The sequence below is a fragment of the Drosophila pseudoobscura genome, chromosome X (genome assembly GCF_009870125.1).
Source record: "Drosophila pseudoobscura strain MV-25-SWS-2005 chromosome X, UCI_Dpse_MV25, whole genome shotgun sequence".
In the NCBI taxonomy this organism is placed as follows: Eukaryota; Metazoa; Arthropoda; class Insecta; order Diptera; family Drosophilidae; genus Drosophila; species Drosophila pseudoobscura.
This window is the reverse complement of record NC_046683.1, coordinates 49,591,194-49,615,458: the sequence shown is the minus strand read 5'-3', so window position 1 is coordinate 49,615,458 and position 24,265 is coordinate 49,591,194. Positions and strand designations below refer to the sequence as shown.

The window sequence follows — 24,265 nt, the reverse complement described above, 5'->3', positions numbered from 1 at the left end:
GACAAGAGAATATAACAAAAACCTCAGTGAGAGAGAGCTTTTTTAAGCGCCTTGCCTTGCCTTGCAATGCCTGGCCCTAAGCTTGTAATGAACTTTTATTTGCATTGTAGCCTACACAAGAGGCTGATAGAGGGTATAGGGTAGAAGATACATCCATGTACAGATACAGGGTGTAGACAAGTGGGCCACAAGTCGATACAACCGCACACACACACACACACACAGACAGACAGACACACACACACCCATTTCAATTCATTCATTTAGCCCATAAAGCCCCACGCCATCGTCTGATGCATCCGACAAGGGGAACTCTTAGAGAGCCCCCTGCCCCCCCTCCTGTCACCACCCGCACCAGAATCGATTTATGGGCATTTCCGGGTTGAAATCACTTAAAAGAGTTTGCTGGGACAAAGACGACGATAGAGACGAGAAGGGAACCGCTTGTTAGTTCCTTTGTGTTTGGCTTTTATGCTCTTCCTTCCTGGTTTTTTTCTTTTCTCCCCTTCTTTCTTTCGAACAGATCTAATGCATTCTTGGGGTCTGCCCAAAAAATGTTTGCGAAAAAATTTGTAAGCTTTATAAAATAAATATTCAGCTGAGGGGGGAGACCACAAGACTTTTAAGGGATGATATTACACTTGAATTTCTCATGATTTTTGAAAAAGGGGGGGGTTAAATCTCCCCCCATGTGTGTGGGGTTGAATCATCTGTGGGCACGGGCACACGCATCTTTGATTGAGTTATTGTTGGGCGAAGAAGTAATTGAAATTTTGGGGTAGAAAAGTAGTCCATTTGTTGGATAAATTGACCGATCGAAAGTCACCCCCAAGTCAAACACAACCACATCCAGGGGGAGAGACAAAGACACTTGTGAAGTAAATAAATCCAATGTCTTTACTTTAAAGAATATCGAATCCATCCAGAAATCCAAGTCTTGCAATCCTAATTAACTTACGTCGGAAAAGTACACCCCATACCAACTTCAGCAAACTTTAAAGCCAACCCACGGCTCACTCGCGCCGATATGAGTAATATATCGGATGACGACTAGCCTTTGAACCCTCTACTATAAAACCCAGCAGCTAATACCTACTTCTTACCACATAACCGCCAAAGCGACTCTACTTGAAGCCGCAAAATCAAAGTAATCCACCCATCAACGTAATCGCACACCCAGTTATAAGTCTCCGATCTCTGACCGAGACGAGACCCAAAGCCGAACCCAAATCACAATTACTTTCGATGGCAATCTCCGGGGCCTGCCCTACCTTTTTCCGTCCACACACTTTCCTTGGCTGACCCATTTTCAATTTGTTAATTTCGCCAGCAAGTTTTTCTCCTTTTTATAATCTATTTGAGCTTGGATTTTCGCTGAAATTTCATGCCACTTAATTAACCCTTGGTGGTCCAGGCGTGGCGGTAATTAACCCATTACCTGGCACCTGGCACCTGGCACATGAACAAACAAAAAACTGCAAACTATTCAACGCGTCATGCAAAGGACGAAGGAGTGCCATCGGGAGGAGGGGGGGGGGGCAGTGGAGAGGGCACTTTTGCACATTTTTTATTTGCCTGCCAGGGCTGCCAAAAACATGCTAAAGGTGTTGGCTGGAAACAAAAGCAAAAACAAAAGAAAAACGAAACGAAACGCAACGCAACGCAAAACCCTGGAAAAACTTTTTTGAAGTTGTGCCAATAAATTTTGCGGGCCACAGTGGGGTTAAGCGAAAGTTCTCCCTGCAAACAAAACAAAAGCAAAAACCAAAGACCACCAAAAAAAAAACCAGTAAAATGAAATTCTGAAAAAATTATGACCGAACGTAATTAAGAAAAGTTTTTCCACGGCACAATTGAAATCGTTGGAAATCAAAGCGGCAGGAGGAAGGAAATATCCGCCTGCGATTTGAGCACTTTAACCCACGGCTACCCCGAAAATGTATTTCTAAAGAATAAAAGCAGAAGATCCCGAAAATGAGAGGCAAAAGCAATTTACACGCTGAAGGATTTTTCGGGGTTTTTTTTTCTGTCGCTTATCAAATTAGACAAAGGGGAGAAATTTCGTGGAAAAGCCTTTTCGAATGCCTCTCAATGAGGTTGTTGTTGTTGCTGCTGCTGTTGTCGATGGAGCTGGCTTTTCCTGGCGGGTGGTGGCTGGTGGCTGGTGGCTGGAGGCTGGAGGCTGGGGGCTGGTTGGCTGGTGAGCAGGTCAAAGGTGTTGGCAAGCGCCGCAGGAAGCATTTGAATTGCCTCTGGCACCCGAGGATATCCCATCGATATGGGGGGGCTGGGGGTGCTGAGGAAAACTTTCTGTCGAAAAGAGATTTTAATGACATCGCCGTGTCGGCTGCGCTTTATGGCCGCCGCCGCAAAAGACAATTTTCGACCCGAATTTTCATGTGGGGGCGTGTTTATTGTCGCCCCGAAAAACGATGGCAGGATATTAGAAATAAACAGAACAGCAGGATGCCGCCGAGGGGATGCCGGCCGAAGAGAAACAGCCGCTATAGGCCTGGAATCAATTTGCCAGAGGGGGAATCATTTTCTCCCAACATAAGTGTACACTTTTTTCCCTAACTCCGAACACATCGATGAAATTTCAAAGAAGTTCTTTGGTTTTTTGGGGTTTCTGTTTGGGGTTTGGGTTTACTTTGAGATTGAAACCCAATCGAACTGTAAATCGTTTAAATGGGATTTTTAGCCATAATCGCCGAAAATGCATAAACGGGAAATAGATAATTTGTTTTCTTACATAGTATTTAGTACAGTCCCGCATTAATTAGCAGATTGGAGGGGCCTTTCTTGATTTTTCCGACCATCAATCAGTGGCTTAAGAACGTCGAATGCCTTTCTTCCGTCCAGTGGCTTACTGCACTGTACCTCCTCTGTCAGTCCCATAAGTGCTCGCAAGGACACTCTCCAGCATAAGCTTTCCCAGATGGCCACTCAACCTCCGTCGCGGCGCTGTTCATTAGTTCGGATCCCGCATCATTAACATGGCTCTCTTCACACTATGCCGTCTTTGGCGTCTTTGGCGTCTGTGCCGCACTTTGCACGGTCACCCATTCCATTGTTCCCACTTCTGGTCATTGGCCCTACGTTTCTTTGTCTTGGTCTTTTACAGTTCTGTTTCATTTCGCCCTTGGGCATGTCAGAAGCGGAACGCAAAAGTATTTTTCACAAGAGCCGCGTATCTTTTGCCTAAAATTTAATGTTTTTCGAATCATATTAATTTGAATTAATGAATTTAATTGCCACAAATTAGTGGGAACGGGCGACGACCACCAGAGACCACCGCGGACCGACAAACGCTTTATGGAGTTATAATGATCGCCAAGCCGTTACAAGTTCTACATAATTATTAAAATTAAACTTGGCCCGACCGCTTTAGCCGGCAGGTAATCAAGGGTTACGCTAAATATCGCTGAATTTATGTACGAAAAGACTTGCCGCACAATTATCTAATAGAAAAATCCATAAAAGAGAAGCATCAGTCATGACAATCAAATTATGGCGACGAGTGGTATAAAAACCTCATAAAAACGACATTAGACAAATGGAGCACGTAGTCCTTCAACTCTCAGCCATCCCTCCCCCCCTCCCCCATCCCTCCCATCAGCGTCAAAGATGACTCGACAGCGGATCAGGGCTGGGATATAAACAAAATATCAAAATGAAATCAAACAAATAATCTGCGAGGAAAACAACATCAGAGGCAGAGGCAGAAGCAGAAGCAGAAACAGAAGCCCCACAAATGAAGCGCGTACCATGGAGTACTCGTAAGGGAACTGGAAGCTGTCTTGATTCGTGACTTGCACAGATAGTCGACATGCAGAATACCCTACGTCTGCTCAGTGTGTGGATAGAACGGTGTCGGCGATCTCATAGGGTATTCGAGTATGTGCTCTCAAATTGTAAATGAAATCAAAGATGCGACTGAAAAAAGAGATACTTTTTCATTGACTCCCCTCTTGACACTCTTGGCACTCCACAGTGGCCATGCCAACAGGCAGCGCCAAGTGAATAGCAACTTGTAGTCATGTACCCCCAGTGTAGCAACAACATCGCGGTATCTCGAACAGCGTATCAGTTGCCACTGCCACTGCCACTGCCGCTGCCGCTGCTGTTGTCGCAACGCTGTTTCTGCCGCTGTCGCTACTGCTGCTGCTGTTGCTGCTGGGGCTCACGCACACGTTTCGCGCTTTTTGCTGTTGTTTCCCCCTGTTCCACCCCACTCCCCTGCTCCAGCGTCATTGGCAGCCATTTTAGCTACCGGTTTTACGCGCCAAAGTCTCCATAACTTTTGCCACATGCCATTCAACGCACATTGTTCGTGATGCTATGTTGTTGCTGCTGCTGCTGCTGCTGATAGCTTGTCCAACTGCATTGTGGATTCTTCTTAAGGATTGAACATTCAATCATTTCAAGGGTATATTCACTCAATCACCAGCGGTTATAGGCGGCCCACAAAAAGTTCAAAGAAATGCGCAATTATTATATACAATTTCAGCAGTTTCAGCAGGGAGTACTCCACTATAAGATATACATATGTATGTAAGTAGATTTTTAAAATGCAGGGTATTGCTGCAGTCGACTCTTCCGTTCATCATCCACTGCTTGCTTATGAATTCCATGCAAGCAGAGCAGAGCAGTCTTCTGTCCAACTGTATGTGACTCGCATGCGATTTTGCTCTGCTCTCTCTCTCTCTCTCTCTCTCACTCTCTCTCTCTCTCTCTCTCTCTCTCTCTTTCTTCTGCTCATCATTCTAACTCTCTTTCATTTCATTCTGTTTCGTTTCGCCTTTTTGTGTGGGGGGGTTATGTTTGGGCCAAAGTTTGCCATGGCAATGGCCAAGCGCATTATTTGATTATGCAGCTATAGAGAGAGAGAGAGAGCCTCCCTGAGTAGAGGCTTCTGTGATGCGATCCTTCAACCGAGTTTCCTCTGCCACTTGCATAACATTTTAAGCGGACTTCCCTTTTTGGCTGACCAAAAGCTTTCAGCAGCTTCTACTGCCACTCATTGCTTCCTGCCGTACCGAACCGAACGAAACCATTGCCTTGCCTTGCCTTTCATAAATCATTCATACGGTAGTATTTTTATGCCATTCAATAAGTTGCGTTGCTCTCAATTGCTCTCGCTCTCCCTCTCGCTCTCGTCCTTCCCTCCCTCCCTCATCTTGGCCTCAAGCACTGCTCCGCCTTGGATAAATTATGCTAATTTCATAGCAGCCTCCCACTTCCACTCCCACTCCCGCTCCCGCTCCCTCTCTCGGGTTGCTCTTTAATAACTTGACAAATAAAGAAGAGAACTCTCCCTCTCTCTTTGACTGCCTGGCAAGGCGTATAATTTTTGCTAAAGCGCAACAAATTGCTAATTTTCCTTTGCTCTGCCTTCGGCCTTCTGCTTCGTCTTGGTATTCGTCTTTGCCTATGTTTCTTTTTCTGTCTCTTTTGTAATTTGCATATTTCGTCTTCTTCTTATAAATGTAAAATAATTGTTGAGCAGCAGCAAAAGCAAAAAATAAATGGTAATAAATTCTAGACAAGTAAAGAAAATTGTTGCCTCTGGCTGGACGTCTCCCCAAGGAAGTGCTTGTGTGCTTGTGTGTGTGTGTATGTGTGTATGTTCGGAATCAAACGGTTAACCAATTGAGTTTGTTTAGTATGCCACACGCAGAGCAAGTGTCAGAATGAAGCAAATGTCCTCAGCTGGACATTTATGCAGGTGATTCATAGGCCTTGGCTCTCTCCACACTCTGCACTCTGTACTCTCCACTCTCTTGAAAGGGAAATCCATCAAATGAGCTGCCAACGCGTTGTGCAGTCAATACAAATTGTTAGCTTCCCTTTTTGTACTCTCTCTATCTCCCTCCCGCTCCGTTCCTACAGTTATTTACTTTTCTGGAAGTGTCGGGCGGCGGTGAGGGTAGAGGGGGGGGCAGTGATAGGAAGGCAGGGTAGGGTATATCTGTGAGCATTATTCAATGTTTGCAACGAACGTGCGCAAATTACAAATTCAATGCACGTAGCCGACGGCAAAAGCTTCCAGCCTGAAGCTGCCGTTCTGCCGCTCTGCCGCTGACGCTGCCTCTGCCCTGTCTCTGTTTACCCAAAGCTCTGCTGCTGCTGCTGCTGCTGCTGCTGTCTCCCTTCCTTCCATCATCAACGCCCAAGGCAGCAACAACTGTCTCTGCTGCCATCTCCTTCTCGCACCGACGACACATTAAAATAATGTATTTTTAAATTTAACATTAATTGTCGCTGAATGGTTCCTGAATGGGCTGCTACGTAGCCGTTCCTCTGCGGGCCAGGCCCCCGTCTCTCCGGCCACGGACTCCTTTCCATTTACCGTTTTCTCGCCGAACCATCACAAGGAGTGCCAGGCAGACAGTACCTCCCCCCCCTCCCCCCCCACCACCCGTTGGTTCGTCTCTTGCAGTGCATTAAGTCGTAATTTTTTTCGGTAGATTTTCCCCATAAATCGTCTTTGCCTTTGACTCTCGGATGTTAATGTTTTTATATAAGATGCCATGGAGGGGTGCGCATAGGGATGGGGATTGGGCAGGGAAAGGGGGGGGGGGGGGGGGGGGGGTAAATATGTTTTTTATGGCTTTTGGCATTTTGCATGCATTAGCGGGTCGCTGGCTGGGTCTCTGTCTCTTTGCTAGAGTGAACATTTTTGATTATATTTGTTAAGCAATTGAAAAATTTTGCATCGCAAAGCAATTAGGCGGCGAGAAGGGAGCTCCGATATGGAAATTGCTTCTCAAAGTGTCGGGAAAATGAGAGGCGTACAGAGACCGTAGGATTCGAGAGGAACAGGGACAAAAATAATAAACATTTTTCCCAGATTTTCAATGAGCTTGGTTAGTCAATGGCCAATAACTCTGTTCCACTTGGGCTCATTCGTTGCATAAATTTCTCATAACAAAACGGATACATAGAGGCATGAATTTTAAAGGAAATTTGTTTCGGAGGGAATACAGAGCAACTAACTTCCGTTAAATGATCCATCCATAAGGGCTAATTCAAGCTAAGACAGTTCTTGGCTCAGATCCATCGTTAATCCATCCAATTCTGTGATGAGATTGCCCCTTCACATTGATTGACTTATCATACGAAATCCGCATTTCACAAAGCGATGCCTAAGCCAGATAATTTCCACAACGATTGGCCCCACCAAGTTCAGCAATGATCCAGTGATAAGCACAGGCCTGGCACTCGCCCTCGCACTCGCACTCCTCCCCACCCCCCCACCACCGTAAATTACTTAACTGTCCATTAAGGAGGCCCAGCTACTGTTGGGCTATAAGTGGCCCTCCGCACCCGCTCTTTACCTACCGCAACCCGCAAACCCGCACCCGCACCCGCAACCCAATTGTCTATGACTTTCATTCGATTTGCCTAACAAGCCATAATCATGTGCTGCTGTATTTAATTACTGCCGTCTGGTCATATTGGAAATTGTCGGGAATGGGGAAAGACGAGGAGCAAGAGAAGCCTGCGAGTGGGGCTGCGGATGGGGCTGCGGATGGGCTATACGACTTTGGGCCCCGAATTTCGAAAGCTCCATAATGCCAAACACAATTGAGTCATTAAGCCGCAATCTAATTAAGCCCGAAAATGTGAAATGAGCCAAAAGAATGGCCGAAAGTCTCCAATTCTTTTCTGGCCGTCGATTCGGCAAGGAGAGAGGCTTAGAGACAGGGAGAGAGAGAGAGAGAGAGAAAGCGCGCGTTAGGCGAATTAGTTTGGGTCTTGTTCTTTGACTCCACCCCAAGAACGAACCGAACCTGAACTCCAACTCATCCAAAGTCCACACAATTTTTACGGCACTTTAACGTGACCATTTTAGCCAGGCATTTTTGGTGGCCAACAAGATTTATTTCGTGTCTGCTTTCGACCACGTAGGTCATTAAATTGTTTAGAAATCGCGGACGTAAACCCAGCTTCTGCTTCAGCTCCTCCCGAAAGTATCTCAGTTTCCAGGCAAAAGACCCAAGTGCTCAGATGCCCAAAACCCAACCCAAGCCCATGCTGAGGCCACATTTTCAAATGAACCACAAAATGACTATGAAACGGAAGGCACGGCACGGCACGGCACGGCACACGCACACTGTGCGTACAGTGGGGCAGGCACTGTTGCCAAGAGCCTAAATATTAATATAATTTTCCATTCGTTTGCTGGGAACAAATTTAAAGATTTATCAGAACAAGTGTATAATTTTCAGGAAATCTGTGTTGTTGTTCCATAAATTCCTTACGAATTCTCGCCACAAATTTGTTTCACTAAAATTTACATTCAAATCGCGTCACAGGGCCCACCGTTCGCGCTATTTCATCGCTTATTTTTTAGGGTTTTCTTCAAGTTTCCCCCCTCGTCCGGTGCGAGCCACGAGAAGTAGATACAGATACAGTTAATGCCACAAATGATGTCTAATGACGGTTTCGCCTTACACGATGAAATTGCCTCCAGACTGACGAAATGGTTGGGGTCCAGGCCGGGGTCTATTTTGGGCCCGGGTAGGGTGTTACCGATAGAGATTTATGTGGTTAATGGATGAATGAACCCCCAGGTTCAAGGTCGCTGTGTTAGTAAATCAATAACAATAATAATATTTTCTTTTTTGTTTTCTTGTTGGTTATTTCTTTTTTTTTTGTATTTTGTGGGGGTGGACTTACCTTCAACTTTGGCCAGGGCCAGGACGGAGATGGTCTGCAGGGCGGGCACCGCCCAGGCAACCAAATGGAATAAATGCGATTTATTTTCAATTGCCTCGTGGCCCCATTTGAGGCCGGCAGCCAGGAACCAGGCGAACGCGAGGCACGACCACCACGCGAAGGCGGCCATGCAGCAGAAATACAATGCCATGAATAATACGGTGCATGAGGTCGTCTGACGGTGGCCCTGCAACAAACCAAAGGCAAACCGAGATTTTGGTCAATATAAAAAATAAAAATAAGCAACAACATCCACACACACACAGCATATGGAGGTCTGTTTGGTTTAAGGTATATGATATGATGGAACTATGGGGATAATTCTTCTTAAAGAAGGGTTTCCTCATGTTGTAGATCACACGAGGTAAAGTCTTACTATGGATCGTTCACATCTCAGCTACGTTTCATAGATAGATCTGAATGATCCATTGGCTTACGGACCATCATGAATACCATCTGTGTGTGAAAGTTCTCTGCCAGGGGTTAGGGGAGGGCCTCTGCCTTCGTGTCATCTTACCTGGGTTATGGTGGACATCATCTGCAGGCGTCCGAGCTTGACTGGCGGCGGAAATGGTTCGCGGCACGACACGGAGTCGCCCGCTCCGAGGCCGGCCACATAGGCACAGCCGACGACCAGATAGCAGACGGCCAGAAAGACGATGGCCCGCTCGGGGTAGCGAAAGCGCGACGAGTCGATCAGGAAGGTGAGCACCTGGCAGGAGGAGAATGGAATAAAAAGAAGGAGAATGCAACATATTAAATATGAATTTAGATTTAATTATGTTTGCCTTAATTAACCCAAGAGATTGTTCTTTGAGTATCTCTTAAAATCGCATTAGTCGGTCTCTTGTCGCTGGACCTATTAAGGATCTTCGCGGCTCGGCCCTGGTCATTAGGCACTACACATTAGCTGATTGTGATTGCGATTGTTGTGGCATTAACTCGCAAGAGGGTCTCATTTTGCTTCTCCTTTGGGGCTGGTGTTGGCCTTAATGAATATGGCCAAAAAATTCCTTAGCTGGAATGGGTCTCTGAGGTGGTGATGGGCCCCAAAAAAACGTCTTTAATCTGTTGTCTTTGGTACACCCAATGCCGATGGTTTCGGCGAAACCTACAATTTCCTACACTTCCGTCTTCAAGTGGGGGAATACTCTTCTACTATTGCGATTTTCCTCTCAAGTTTTTCGTGTGTGGGTGTGGCACAAACAAAAGTCTCCCAACTTGAGGAAACTTCACCCACAGATGTCTCTCTTTCGCTCTTTCGGGCCGCCCACTGACGCATCATTTGTGGGCGTGTCCGGGGCAAATGTTTTCGCAACATTTTCAGCTGATTTCGTTTCATTTGTATCTGGTCACACCTACAAAAGCCCCTCCGATGCGTGGCACAACAAATTGCTAGACGGCCAGAGGTAGTGAGACGAGGGATGGGGACGAGGGATGGGGAGATGCGACAGGAACTCCCCACCCACCCCCTTTTTTGTTGACTGTTTTTGCAGCTTGGCATAAATAAACAATTCAATTCAATTTCTCAGCTTTTCTCTGTCTGTCGACAAAACGAGTTACAAAATGAAGTGACTCACCCCTGGCACTCCACACCTACCCCCCACCGCACCCCTTCACTTACCATATATGCAAATGATGAGAGGGGAAAGGGGAGGGGTTGCGTAGGTGGAAATTAGATGTAAGCTGGCTAAGAGAACTATAATTTCGGAGGAGAAAAACGATTTCCAAATGAATAAATTTCCGAGAGTCTGAGAAGTGCGTTGCTGCAGCCATGAATTATTCAAAAGGTCTAGTCGTGGTAACAATAATACTCGCCACATTAATGCAAGGCCAACAACACACACACACACACACACAAACATAGGAGTGCGAGTGCGTATGCTGAACTCCATTTTGGCCCGAAAAACCCAACTGTTTCTCTCAGTTCGAGTTTTGTTCGAATTAAATGACTTTTTGGGGGGGTTTTCGGGGATCTGCTGTTCGTAGACAAAGGACCTACCGCCTTGGCCTGGCTTAGTGGGTCGGGCATGATAATGAATTTGTTTCAATGGCGCGTAATCAAATATGGAGTGAAGAACCTCTGACCTCTCTTTGTGCATGGCTATGTATGCTGTGTGTGTGTGGATTTTAATTGCTTTAAAGCCTTCCAGAATTGTCAACCATCATGGTGCGGGTCCTGCACTGGATGAATAACAGCTTTGAATCCACCCAAAACACGAGGGGGAACGTTGCGAGTTGCTGCTGCGACCGCAACTCTACATTTGTACACGATCCCACTGCGTCGATCCGATCGAGACGCTACGCTCTTGCTTGGAGCTCTTCAAACGCTATGAGCTGAGCAAGGACAATGCCTGGGATATGTCGTCGATTGATATTGATAATGAATAGACGTCTCAAAAAGATACTCCCTACCCCTCCGACCAATATGGAGAGCTCCTAACCCACTTTTCTACCTTCACAGATGGCTGGCTCTTGGCTGGATGCCTCGGCCAAGGTCTACATCGATGCATTGCGTATGTCGGCGGTTTTGAATGCTCGCACCTCGACGGACTTCTCTGAGGGACCTCCAGGTGATGGCGAAGGTGGCGCATAGGGCACCTAAGCCCAGAAGGAATTTATCGACGTTGGCAAAGAACAAGGAAACGTTGATTTTTGGGAAGCTCAATTCGACGGTGGGCTACCTCTATGACGAGGAGACGGATGAGCTCATGGACAGCGAAACGCTGAGTGCCGGCGCCCAGGAGTGGGATGTGGGATGTCTGGACCACATGGATATTCTAAATCTGTGGCCACTCCACACGGACTCTGGGATAACCAGTGCCCCCAATCCCAAGCCACAGTCGGGATCTATGCTGAGAAGCTGGATAATGCGGACGATTTTGGAGGCCCCTCAGGTGACAAGAATGCCGAGTGTGAACCCATGCCGGATATGGAAGCAGGTCCTCCCATTATCCTAGATATACAATCGAATGATTAGCAGGAGCTCACCGCCGAGGAGCAGACGGCCGATATAGAGCTCTTTGACAAGTAATCAGTAGTAATTTTAAATACATTTTCATGCCACAAAACATACAAAAAACTAAACGAAACGAAGCAGTGCTCTTCTCCAAATCCATCTCTCAAGTCCTAAGATTTACAACAATAAAAATGTGTGTTTTTGAGAGCACATGTACCTTTTTGAACATTTTCTTGGGTTTGTCGTAGGTGGAACTAGATCTTCAACCCACTACAGCGGAGGCGTTTGTGTTAAATGCTTGATAATTATTTATTTTAACCAGTAATTGAGCTTAGTTTACAATTTTCACACCAGAAGACGCCACTGGATAGCTCTAATATACCCCTAATATATCGGGTATAAAACACACAAAATAATAACCTCCTCAACGCCTTCGTTTAGGCTTCCTTCAACTCTGAATAAATTATTTCGCTAGCACAGAGCCTTTCACGGTCAACAGAAACCAAAAGAAAAAGAGGGGAAGAAAAAAAAACAAATTTTATTTCAATTTTTAGCGCTCATAAATTTCCTTGGCTTGGGTCATTAAAATCAGCCCAAAAACTAAAGTGGTTACACCCACCTCCGCGGCAGCCCCTCCCCCTCCCCCCGCCCCTCCATCTCCACCCACAGCTGAGGAGTGTTGAAAACTAAAAGCCACAGAAAAGCTTTGAGAGCTTTGCCAGCGGTTGGCAGTTTTTGAATTTTGCATAAATTAGATTTAACTCAACTGACAACAAAAAAAAACACAAAAAAAAAAAAAAGAAAATACTTTGAACAAAAATTGCATAAATTTGCATAGGGAAACAGCATCAGCAATGGGATAGTTTTTATTGTTTTTAGTCGGGTCTAGTCGAGGGCGGGGCGGGGCAGGGGCGGGGCGGATCGTCTATTAGAACAACTAACTATTAACATAAACATTTCAGTCAGGTTGGGGGCAGCGACAGCGACAGCGAATGTGGCATAAATTTGTGGTAAATGTTTGAGGTTTTTGTGCGAGTATTTGCTGTCTCTGACAGTTTTGACGTTTATGGAATATACATTTCAATAATTAAAAATTACGAGTACGCGAGCCTATTTAATAACTATTATTAATCGTTTCAGGGTAGAGCACACGCCAAATATTAAAACCTGAATGCAAACATCACAAAAAGAGCTTTGGTTTAGATTAAATTATTATATATATTTAAAACAATATCTAGAGGGAAAAATGTATCAACATTGAAGCCTTTAAAGGCCCTGTAGAGCCCGAAAAGGCTTCCTGCTATTCAGCTGTCGGCGGGCTGTGTGTATTTCGATATCCGACAGATGTACAGATGTATACCTATTGAAATATGCGGCTCGATGAACTGCATTCGGTTTGCCCGTGTACTACTCGTAGTTTTCAATTGAAGGTCCCCTGTTCACAGGTTTAGTAATTAAGGAAAAGTCATCAAAGTCAGCAACGAACATCCTCATCCACTATGTCCCTGCCCCCTGCCGCTGCTCAGCTATCAAGCCATTTTCCTCCACCCAAACACACACATTGTCATTTCCTCTTTTCGCTTTTCATTGAAAAACAAATGTCAGAGTCAGAGAGAGAGAGGGAGACACAGTCTGCACGTCAGGCAGAGTCATTGTCTCATCTCATCTAATGCGTTTAATGAAAAAGGTGTTGATTGTTGACAGTTGATGTGACACACTCCCACCTCCACACCGGCACCTCCTCACACCCAGCAGCCACCCCCTCACCGCATGGCAATAAGTTTTCCCTTCAGAAATTTCCTGACACTTTTACCTGGCTCCATTCTGACATTCGGAGCCCTCAACTTGAGACAAAAGTTTCTGGGGCGAAAATATTTTTGTTTTAGTTTTAGTTTCGCGAAAATTGAAATAAAATTTGTTTGCTTATAATTTCTGTTGATAGTGGAAATGAAAAGCCCCCAAAGGTCTTACCCGGGCCGCTGTCAGTGGAAAATTGGTTGGCGAATATGCTGGAGGATGAGAATGCTTTCTTTCATTTGGTTTTAAGATACTTTTATCTTTTAAATTCTTGAATTTACTTCATTTAAACTTTAATTTATTTTTGAGAATTTTTGTTTAATATAATCTGGAAAATGTTAAACAAAAATCTGTATTCTTTAATAATCATATCCATGCCAATTTCCATACCCATTCATTTAGTTGAGCACTTTATTTATTGAATACCAAATGCCCAGAAATGTCACAACTAAATCTGAATAAATGCGAAGTATTTCAAGTACAAAGGCAAACAATCATCGAGTATTTTCCCCACTTTTCCGCCTTTCCCCCTTTCCGACAACCTCTAAGCTTCAACTGCAATTTTCTAATGCTTTCTCATGTGTCATATATTTTTTTTACTATTGCCATTTTTATTGACATATTTTTGTGGCATTGCAGTTTTTCTATAGAGACAGAGACGGGGGAGAGAAAGTTTATTAAAATCAACAAACAGACAACAAACATAACCCACATTTCATGGGGAATTTATTGAGATGTATTGACTACAATTCGCAGGGGCATCAAAAATATAAGCATACGAAAATATACATACATCTAAAAGCTGCAAAATGGAAAATGGAAAACGGAGGAGGAATCAAAATGAAAACCATTCACATATTTAGCTTGTGGGAGGGGGGCGGAATATTTGTGGGTTTCCAAGGGAAAATCTTAAAGGGATCCTTAAAGGCCAGACACTTTTCGGGGTTTTCTTTCATTTTGTGATTAAAAAACAAATTAAATCTGGTTTGTCTCGTGAAGAACCCTCCATAAATAGCTTCAAATGCACTGATTTCGATGAATTGCAATCAATCAGTAAATCCAACAAAGAAATAGAAATAAATAGAAAAAAAAAAGAAATAATCAAATCAGTGGAAATGTTGCAGTTGACTAAATAACAGCGAATAAAAGGGAAGGGGAAAGGGAAATGGTAATGGAAAGGGAAAGCATAGAGAAAATTTGCATGAACTCAGCTCCGTCTGGACTGATGGATGCGTGGAAAATGCAAAATGTTTCAGCCAGGGCAAAAAAAAATTACAAAATAAATATACGACGAATGAGAACGAGAATGAAAATGGGAATGGGAATGAACACTCGGAGAGAACATAATCATAATCATAAAAAGTAAGTAGAATGAGCAGGCAAATGAAAAACCTCTCTCTCTGCTTTTTCCCCCTTTTTTGGGAAAACAATTTTGAAATTTGCATAGAATTTGTTGCTGTTGTTGTTGTTGCTGTTGTTATTCTTCTTCTGGATTGCACTGATATGCCACGCCCTCGCATGGTGTGGGCAGGATCTGGCGCTGACAATGGGCGACAAATTATATGCAATGACAAAAATGTATCGCAGTGGAGAACGGAGAACGGAGAACAGAGAGGGGGGTGGAGGGTGAAAAAACCAGAGACAGCATGCAAAAACATGTCGCCATGTGAGTGACACTGTCCCCCAGGGGGTGGCCCGCCCCTAGACCCTAGACCTCTGCAGGGCTTGATGGATGTAGCACAACTTTATGACGTGTGTGTGTCACTCAGAGTCCTTGGTAGCTGGTAGCTGGAAGCTGGGGCCTCTCCCGCTTTGATAGATGTTCTTTTTTGGGTCCCCCTTGCCTAGCGATGGCTGGTCCGTGTGATTACTTGGGAATTATTAGCATTGGAGCAGGTTCGGTCCCCCCGTTTTGGTTGCTTTTGATTCGAGGGCCTGTCGGAGCAGACCCCACAACTAAATTGATTTTTTATTCCAACTTATGGTCCTTTTCCTGAACATGATGGATATACGTAAAAAAGGTAACAAATATTAGCATTGGGGGGGCGAGGGAAAATGGGGAAAATGCTTTGCTAACAAGTTGATTTCCATACGCTCAAGTAAAGTGACAGATCAGAGAGGAGGGAGGGGCAGGGCGGGAAGCAAGAGAGTTTCCTCCACAGGACCTTTCACATGATGAATAGAGTTCCAGCGAGACGGGACGAGACGAGATAATTAGACAACGAAAATTGATTGATTTATGGTTATTGGAAACGAAAGAGAAGGCAGGCATAAATATTGTTTAAACTGTTCGAAATGAATGGATATTTTATGGTAAACGGCTGCCACTGGAATTGAGTTGCCAGAATGCCAAAGAAGGACCTTGTACGTAGAGTATTACCAATGAATTATGGCGTCCCATCTATCGAAGGACTGTCCATCCTGTTCGATTGCTTGGCAACAATCCGTAATCCCTATCTTTGAACCCTTAAAGAGGGTCCCCCACTTGAAGGCTTTCCACATTCCTCGAAAGCGAATAAAACACCGCGTATTACTATGCGAGAACTATTTCCAATATTAGTTTTGGAGGCCATCTATGCTCGGCGCGAGTCAAAGGAATGGGAGACATTGAGGCATGTCAGGACATTCCGGAATATCAAAGGGCAATTCTAATAATATTTGAAATTTACTTTTGTTCTCTGGTATTTGTCCTTCCATCTATGGATACATTCACCCACCCACCCAGCCAGCCAGCCCGCCAGCCATTCTGCCGTGCTCTGCTGCCCCCACCTCCGCTGTCAAGGTAGCATCCTCCTTGCCAAGAGCGCCGCAGGGTGCCGAGAGGAGGGATGTGCGCTGGCGCTGGCTTCTGCATATGTTTTGCCAAGTTTATTGAAAAATATGCACTGACAGGTAATATGTCAAAGCGTGGGATTTGCCAAAGTGCCAAACGACCTCGTCCTGGCTACCTCACGCCACCCCTCGCTGTACCCCTTAATAATAGACTTGCTGGAGGAGAAGAGCATCAGGATTCAGTCGTTTTTACGTGGGGAAAGATGTTTGCTTTCAGCTCTACTTAAAGAAAATATGGCAGCACTCAGCAAAGGATAACAAAGGTGGATGGCTGGCTGGGTGGCTGCTTGGGTGGGTGGCTGGCTGGCAGCAAGAAGACATAAATGGAGGGTAGCCGAAGGCCCCTATGGTACAATATCTTATATCATATGATTCTCAACGGAAGCATCGGATCAAAAACTTACTGTGAAAAGGCAGCTCGCCACGCAGACTGCCGCCCAGGATCCCACCCAGTAGCGGAGAACGGTCCGCTCTCTCTCCGGGAAGAACATCGCATGGCATGGGGCCCCGCAGTCATGGAGATCCTGCGGAGGAATAAAGGAGATACAAATGATTAAATTGCTATGGGCGTAAAGGGAAGCCCACAAAGAGGCAAATTCATTTGCTGGCAGCGATTAATTAATAAGGCTTAAATTAAATGTGGGCAAAATGGGATTGTGGGTTGTAATTAAAGGGGATTAAAGGAGGAGACTTATGGAAAACGAATATGAATGAGTGGCCTGGCTTGCCGTGGAGGGGAGTGGATTGGAGTGGGCTAATGTAATGAGGGCAAACGATGTGTGCACAAACTTAAGGGATAGAGAGTTACAGACAAACAATATATAGATTATTCCATTTTTATATGGACAATCGGTTCGGATTCGGTATTCGGTGACAGCGTCACAGCCTTCGCGGACTGAACGAAGCGGTTGTCGTAGCCTTTACTGTGTCAGATCCGAAAATTTCGGTGCTTTTTCTCGCCCACTTTGTATGGTATTTTCTGCATATTTCGAGGCGAATTACAGCATCGCATGTAATACATGGATTACAGAACTTACAGATCTATAAGTAAATACCTTGAAAAGTATCTTAAGCAAGCCTCAGTTGTATCTTAGTTTTTTTAAGAATAAAGAATTGGTTTTTCTTAGATTTCAATTCAGTTATTCTTTCTTTCAGATCCAGATCCTTTTTTATTACCAAAAATACTGACTCGAAATGTAACGAAAATATTAGCATAAATATTGAGATATATTCGAATATATTTACCACTTTCAGGGTGGAATCAGCACAGAAATGTCACCAGGGACTGGTCTACGACTGCAACCCTCAGCGGCGTCAAAAATCTCATCGCAATAACTGCAGTTTAATGAGATTTGCCCGAAACAGGGGCCCGGACTCGGGTCAACCTTGAACTCCAAAAACTGAAGGCGAAATCAACCCCCACAAAATTGCATTACGAAGTGTGGCAACAATGCAAACGGACAAACAACAACAACGACAGACAGACGCCCCAAGGCTCTGCTCGTTCTGTGGCAGAGAGAATCGAGAAGAGAGAAAAGCGGAGTTGTTCTCTTCTGGTGGCGCATTGTAAACCGCAAAAGATTTGAATTTTAGATAGCTCGACTCGACACGCACACACACACTCGCACACACACACACGCAGGCAGGCAGGCAGGCGGTTGGCAAGCGAAAACAATTCGTGAAAGGAAGAGAAAAGAAGAGGCAAGCAGACGAAGAAGTAGTCGAGACTTGAGATACCCTGCAAAAGGCACAAAATAGAGGGACATAAATCCAACACCATTTCGAGGGTAACTTAGCTTTTGCCTTTTTTATAAATAATAATTCCTTTTTTTTAACTCAACAACACCTTGCGGTCTCAGGCAAACAGCTGACGCACATAACAGAGGCTGCTGTGCGCTTAACAGCACCACATTAGCGCTTAACAGCCCGACATGAGCGCTTAACAGCACCAAATGTGCGCTGTACAGCACTAAATTATGGACAAAAACATGCGAAAACGCGAGCACCTAAAAACGAAAACGAAACTTTTCGCACAAAACGCCAAATATGTTTAATCGGAATAAGAAAATATTTAACTTGACTGTAATATGTTGTTTTAAATACGACATGTGCACATTTCAATGGAATAATCTCATATTAATGTCAAAATACAAGCGAAAGCACTTTCCTCTCGAGGCAAATCTATTTGAAGTGCAAATATTCAGATTTCAGAAACGCAGGAGCAGGCTCTGCTGGGTATCACAATTTCTTGCATGGCAGCAGGCGGGAGGCATGAGGCAGGAGGCAGGAGAGCGGGGAATAGTCGTTCAAACTCGGGCTGACAGTGACTGCAGGTTCTTTCCTACCCGCCTCTGTGGCTGAGAGAAAGCAGAGCAACAGAAGCCGTCGTCAGTCTCTCTGTCAAAGAGCAAACTCCACCAAAAAGTGTTATCTGCCCCTGTCTGTCGTCTTCGTATTCGTTCTCGTCCTCGTTCTCGTCCCTGTCTGGGCACTGGGACTTATTTCAAATTCCCATTAAAAATTTAAAATCCTCCCACCCCCCCCCCCCCCACGGCTTTCCGTGGGCATCGTTTTTGGCAATCATCGTTAGGTTAGCGGCGCAAATTGCGTTTTTTTTGCTCCAAGGGAGAGAGCAAAAGGGATGCCAACAGCCAATGGTAATGTTATACGGAGAGTTCAGAGAACAGAGACTGCTGGGGGAACAATATTTACGCATATTTGAGACGCATAAAGCAACAGATCCGCAACAATAACATAAAGCCTGGCGAAGAAAGAGAGAGCCCTGCCTGGCTGGGGAGAAGGACTGAGACTGTGACTGGGACTGGAAGTGGAACTGGGGCTCGGTACTCCTCTAAATTGCCCGCAGTTTTTTTTTTTTTTTTGTTGTCTGTAGTCCATGGAAAAGTAGCCACATTTATCTGAAATTATCCTTCAAGCTTAAGCTTCCTGCCAAGCCAAGGCAGCGTTGAAAATTTAAATTTTAATGAACTCATTTTGAGGGATTGGCAGGGCCAAGTGGCAGGCGGCAGGCGGCAAGACAATTGGGCCAATTCAACTTTAGCTTTAAGGGCGGGGTGGGGGTGGGGGTGTACTTATCGTTATCAAAAATCTATTCAAGTCCCCCAGCAAACAGCTGGAACTGCCAGTCTGCTCTCTACGAAATTTCTATGGAAAATTCCTAGTACTTTCCCCACAGCCATGGCTGATGCATCAGTTGATAGGTCCATATATGTAGGTCCATCCATATGGGTATTTATCATGCTCGAATCCATTCGCAACGATCGCTTCCTGTTCCACTGATCCATCGATCTATCTTTATTACCAAACCAAAATCAAACAGACGGCCTCTTCTATGGGTAATTGTAGTGTGGACTCCCCTCAGCCAGCCCTTACCTCGGCTTACAAGAGAATGCCCCAAGAGCAACCATCGACAGCAGCAACAACAGCAGCAACAACAACTAGTTGCAACATTGACCACAACAAAAGGAGTCCAGAGACTGCATTGTTAGGCCCAAGTCGGAGTGGACTCCAAGTTGTTTTTGGTGCTGTCCCTTTTCGGCCTGATCTGGTCTGGGCCTCTGCCTGGAGTCTAGGGTCTGGGGTCTGGGGTCTGGGGTCTGGGGGCTTGGGACTCTGGTCCCAGTCTGGGGTCCCATTGTCTTGCGATTTTTATGAGGCATGTATAAATAATTGCGCCCAAAGGCCGCCGACATAAGTTTTCATGCCGGCCGCGTGAGCATCCGACCAGGAGCAGCAACAAAGGCCGGACAACCGACCAAAATGCCCTCAAACCGAGTATATTCCAGTCCCTGTCCCCCACCCCCCCGGTCCCGCCTAGTCCAAAGTGGCAATTCTACAAGAACAAAACAATATAAAAATAATGTTTCAGTTTTTGTATTTTTGGCTGGAGGCCACAAATATAATGCAACAAAAAAGATGGCAGACAATGGACCAAAGGGGGTGGGCCGCCGAGGCGGGGGAAGACCGGTATGGAGGAGGAGAGACCGTTGAGGAATAAACGAAGTTTTGCCAACATTTAAGGAGTTTTTAATTTATTGCAGATACATTTTATGCCCAGCGCGAGTTATGAAAGGCCAAAGGGCAAGAGAGGTACAGCAGGGAAGGGGAGGGCAGGGGAGAAGAGAACTCTTCCAGCTGGCCGTTGTTTGAGTTGGGGGCGTGTTGATGATGATGGTGGAGATGCTGCAAATTATTAAGAGTCGAAGCGTTGAGGCAGCGGAAGAGCCAGTCATCCTGTGGGATACAGTGGAACGAAATGGAATGAATGGGTGCAGAAAAGACGAAGGAATCACGGCGAGAATCTGTATGGATCATTGAAACGAGGTTCATTTGAATGGGAAATACCCGTAGACCCGGCCTTCCTCCGTAAACACTCTTCCCCATCTTTTGGTGTCCGTTATTATCTGTAGATTCCACTGTCCGACAACAGCCGAACACCTTATTCGAACACACTTCAGTTTTAGCCTTCAGTTTCAGACCGATGCCCCCCTCATGCCAACCCCTCTTGACTGCTCAGACAACCCTCGGACAGCGTTAATGATGACTCTGACTCCCTCCTCCCCTGGACGATGTACGAGTATATGCATGTTTCTGCGTATTTTTGGGGGTGTTGCTGACGTTGTTAAAGTCAAAATAGACAGGGCAACAGACAGCACCGTAAAGAGACTAGCAACAACACACAGAAAGAGACAGAGAGGGATAGACAGAGAGAGAGATGGAGTAATAGAGAGAATTGGATTGTCCTAAGGGTTGATTTGAGCAGGATGGAACAGGATGGAACAGGCATAGCCGGCCGATTGAAAGGCCCAAAAGGACAAGCTGTCAACTGTTGTTGTTGTTCTCTCTCTCTCTCTCTCTTTTCTCTTTGCTGTTATTCTTCTTCTTTCCTTTTCCTCTTGAAACACAAACAAAGCAGAAGAAGAAAACCCCAGACAGACACGGACACAGACACAGACACAGACAAAAAAAAACAACAATTTGAATTCAATAAGGATGCGACGAAAGAGAAGGAGTAGGATACCAGGAAGTGCTACCCGCCGGACCCCAAGTCGGGTCAAAAGTTCAAATGGACACACACAGACACACACAAAACAATAATAATAATACCCGTAAAAAGGAGTCAAAGAGTCAACAAGCACTTTTCACACATTTTCTTGCCTGACCGCAACACAATGCTCAAAATTCCTGCCCCCCATAATTTATTAATATTATTGGTCGGTGTCGGGGTCACCAACAGCACCACCCTGACCCCTTCCCGGTGCCTACAAAAGGCCCCGCAAATTACACATGTCGACACTTTATTAAAAGCCAAACCAAAGGCAGACAAAAAAGGGTTTTAAGGATTCCGATTCGATATTGGAGGATTTCTCCTCCTCGAATCCCCCTTTTTTTTATGCGAACATTTTTTGCGGTCTGCCAAAAACGAAACTGATCCCGGGGCTATAAAATGTCGACCCGTCCATATGTTAGCCGGGTCTCGGAAAGCGGAAGGGGAGCAGAGGACAAGAGGAGCAGAGGATTGGCAACCCGAGGCCCGACAACTTTTAGCGCGATTTCCTTTTTCGGTTAACGCCCCCTCGCCCATGTCCCTGCCGGGGCCGGCTGCTCGCTTAACCCTTTCAGAGCCAACGAGAAACAGGAGGAGAAAAAAAGAGAGATGCTGTTAAGGTCTACACTTGACTACATGCAAATTATGCCTCCAGCGAGAAGACGGGAATAGGCAACTCCGCGCGCGCATCCCCCCCGCCGTCCCCCCCGCATGTGCCCTCGGTCCACCCCTTGATTACAGGCCATGTAATTTTAATGGATATTTATAATGAGCATCTGTTTTAAATTTTGACTCGTATTCTTTTGGTACCCCGCTCCATTCGGCCTCGGAAAGGTGACACGGCACAAGGTCCGCGCCCCGAAGCTATGCGAATTGTTGTCGGGTCATTGTAGGGTCTGTAGGCCCGGTCTGGTCTGGTCTGGTCCTTTCTGGGGGCGGTGTTGAGGCAGAAGACCGACCAACAGGCCATTATACATGCAAGGTGTTAAGCTGGGGGAATTTTTTCCGTGTGTCGCACGTATGAATATTGTATTTATAAAGGACCACAGGTGGTTCCCGGTCGGTGCCCGTGCCGCTCTGCCTCGCTTTGAAGCCTGGTAATTAGTCATTGAAAATTGAGGCTACCAAAAGGGTTGTGGTTGTGGCTATGGCTGTGCATATGAATTAGGGTTGCCCTCTTCCACGTCCTTTTATTATTATTCATTTAATTATTCAAATTTAATGCATTTAATTTGATCAAAGAAAAAGAAAGGAAAAACAAAAAAAGAGAAACCGAATCTGGCTTTGAAAAATTTCGGTTTTTTTTCCCCGCTCACTCTCATGCAAAATGGCTGCTGTTCTAGAAAGTGATATTTTGCCATAAAATATAATTATTTTGCTGGGGTTTATCTATCGATTCTCCGCCCTCCCCACCCTGAAGGCATCATCCGATAAATAATCCCAGTCAAGTTCTTGCCCCTCCGAGGGCCAAATCCCAGTTAATGTCAACTAAATGCTTACAACTTAAAACCAACTTAAGCTGGAGCTCCAGCTCCAGCTCCAGCTTCGGCTTCAGTTTCAGCGTCTGCCAGGCAAACTTTTACGCATAGTCGTACAAAGAGATATCTCACGCCGTATACGTATGCGTATAATGCCGGAGTGGAGTACAACAAATACATATCGGCCATGCATGTCACGTACTCCCAAGTGGAGTAAAGCTGGGAAGAGAGCTCCGCAGGGGGACAACGACGACGACGACGACGACGATGCCAACGTGACGCTAACACTCATTGACCATCTGACGGCCTCAAATACACGTTAAACATGCTAACCAACTCGTATATATATCTATATAGTGTGTGTATATATGGAGAGACTGTGGTGGGGGCGTAACAGATCCCCTGTCACATCATTCAGCATCAGGAGGCATTAGCTCGTATGCAAATTAAATAATTTGTTGGACAATCACTTGCTACATGTTGCTCAAGATGTTGTTGGCCCGAAAATCAGACTTGGCTTATTGGAAACCTTCTCAGATGATGCTGCCACAGGGGGCGGCAAGCAGGTGCAGTTCCCCAGTTGCCAATTTCCACTTTTCACCCAAAACCAGTACCTGGCACCACTCTCTCTCTCTCTCTTCCGCTCTATCTCTTTCGCTCTATCTTTCTCTTGTGACATTGACATGGAGACAGCAGCAAACGCAGCATATTTTCGGTTTGACATTTTGGCAGGAGCTTCAGTCGAGCTTCTTTCTAATTGCACGAAAGACGCAGAACGGAGTGGAGGGTTGCCGGGGAGAGGGAAGATAGTTCTGGTGGCACAGTGGAACCTCTTTGCATGTTGCCTGGACACGCTTCAGTCTCTCTTTTAATGCTCTCTCTACCCTCCCCTCCCCACCCGAATGCTGCATAATTTGACATATTAATTTTTAGCAGGCCGTGTCTGTCGTGTCTGTCGTGTCTCCTGCCTGACAACAACTAATGAGCAGGGGGGTGGGGTAGGGGTGGGGGGGGTAGTTCAGATACCCATCTTTCCCCACCCTCCCAAACATTTTGCCCCCCGTTGAGTTGCCTCTTTGTATCTGCACCCAATTGCACTCGTCTCTCAGTTGGTGGCATTTGTTTCTTTTTTTCTTTATTTTCCCCCTCTAGTTTTCCCCTTCGTCGTGCCCCGCATATTATTCTATATTTAAGCGACTTCATTGGGGATTCTCTGTTGTCTTCGTTTTTCTGGCTTTGGTGGGGCATAATTTAATAAATTTATGAAATTTAATAGAGAGGAACGTGTTTGCGTGGCCACAATTTTGTGGTGGCTCTCTCTCTCTCTCTCTCTCCCTCTCTCTCTGTTCAGTGAAATGTATATGCCAGAGTGGGGGGGGGGGGATGGGGCGGAGGGAACTGTGTTAA

At 45.5% G+C, this 24,265-nt stretch overlaps 1 protein-coding gene across 4 annotated transcripts in view; it reads right to left on the bottom strand.

Moving 5' to 3' along the window:
• Window positions 1–24,265, bottom strand: part of fz (frizzled class receptor) — a 126,329-nt gene that overhangs the window by 79,665 nt on the left and 22,399 nt on the right. For all 4 annotated transcript variants that reach the window (XR_004469798.1, XM_001353652.4, XM_033381881.1 and 1 more), the window contains exons 2-4: window positions 16,717–16,836; window positions 9,242–9,436; window positions 8,686–8,911 (exon numbers count right to left, since the gene is read on the bottom strand). Coding sequence is in view for 3 of the 4 variants with exons in the window: in XM_001353652.4 (XP_001353688.4) it covers window positions 8,686–8,911; window positions 9,242–9,436; window positions 16,717–16,836 (541 nt within the window). In the remaining variant the exon portion in view is untranslated. The remainder of the gene's footprint in view (window positions 1–8,685; window positions 8,912–9,241; window positions 9,437–16,716; window positions 16,837–24,265) is intronic.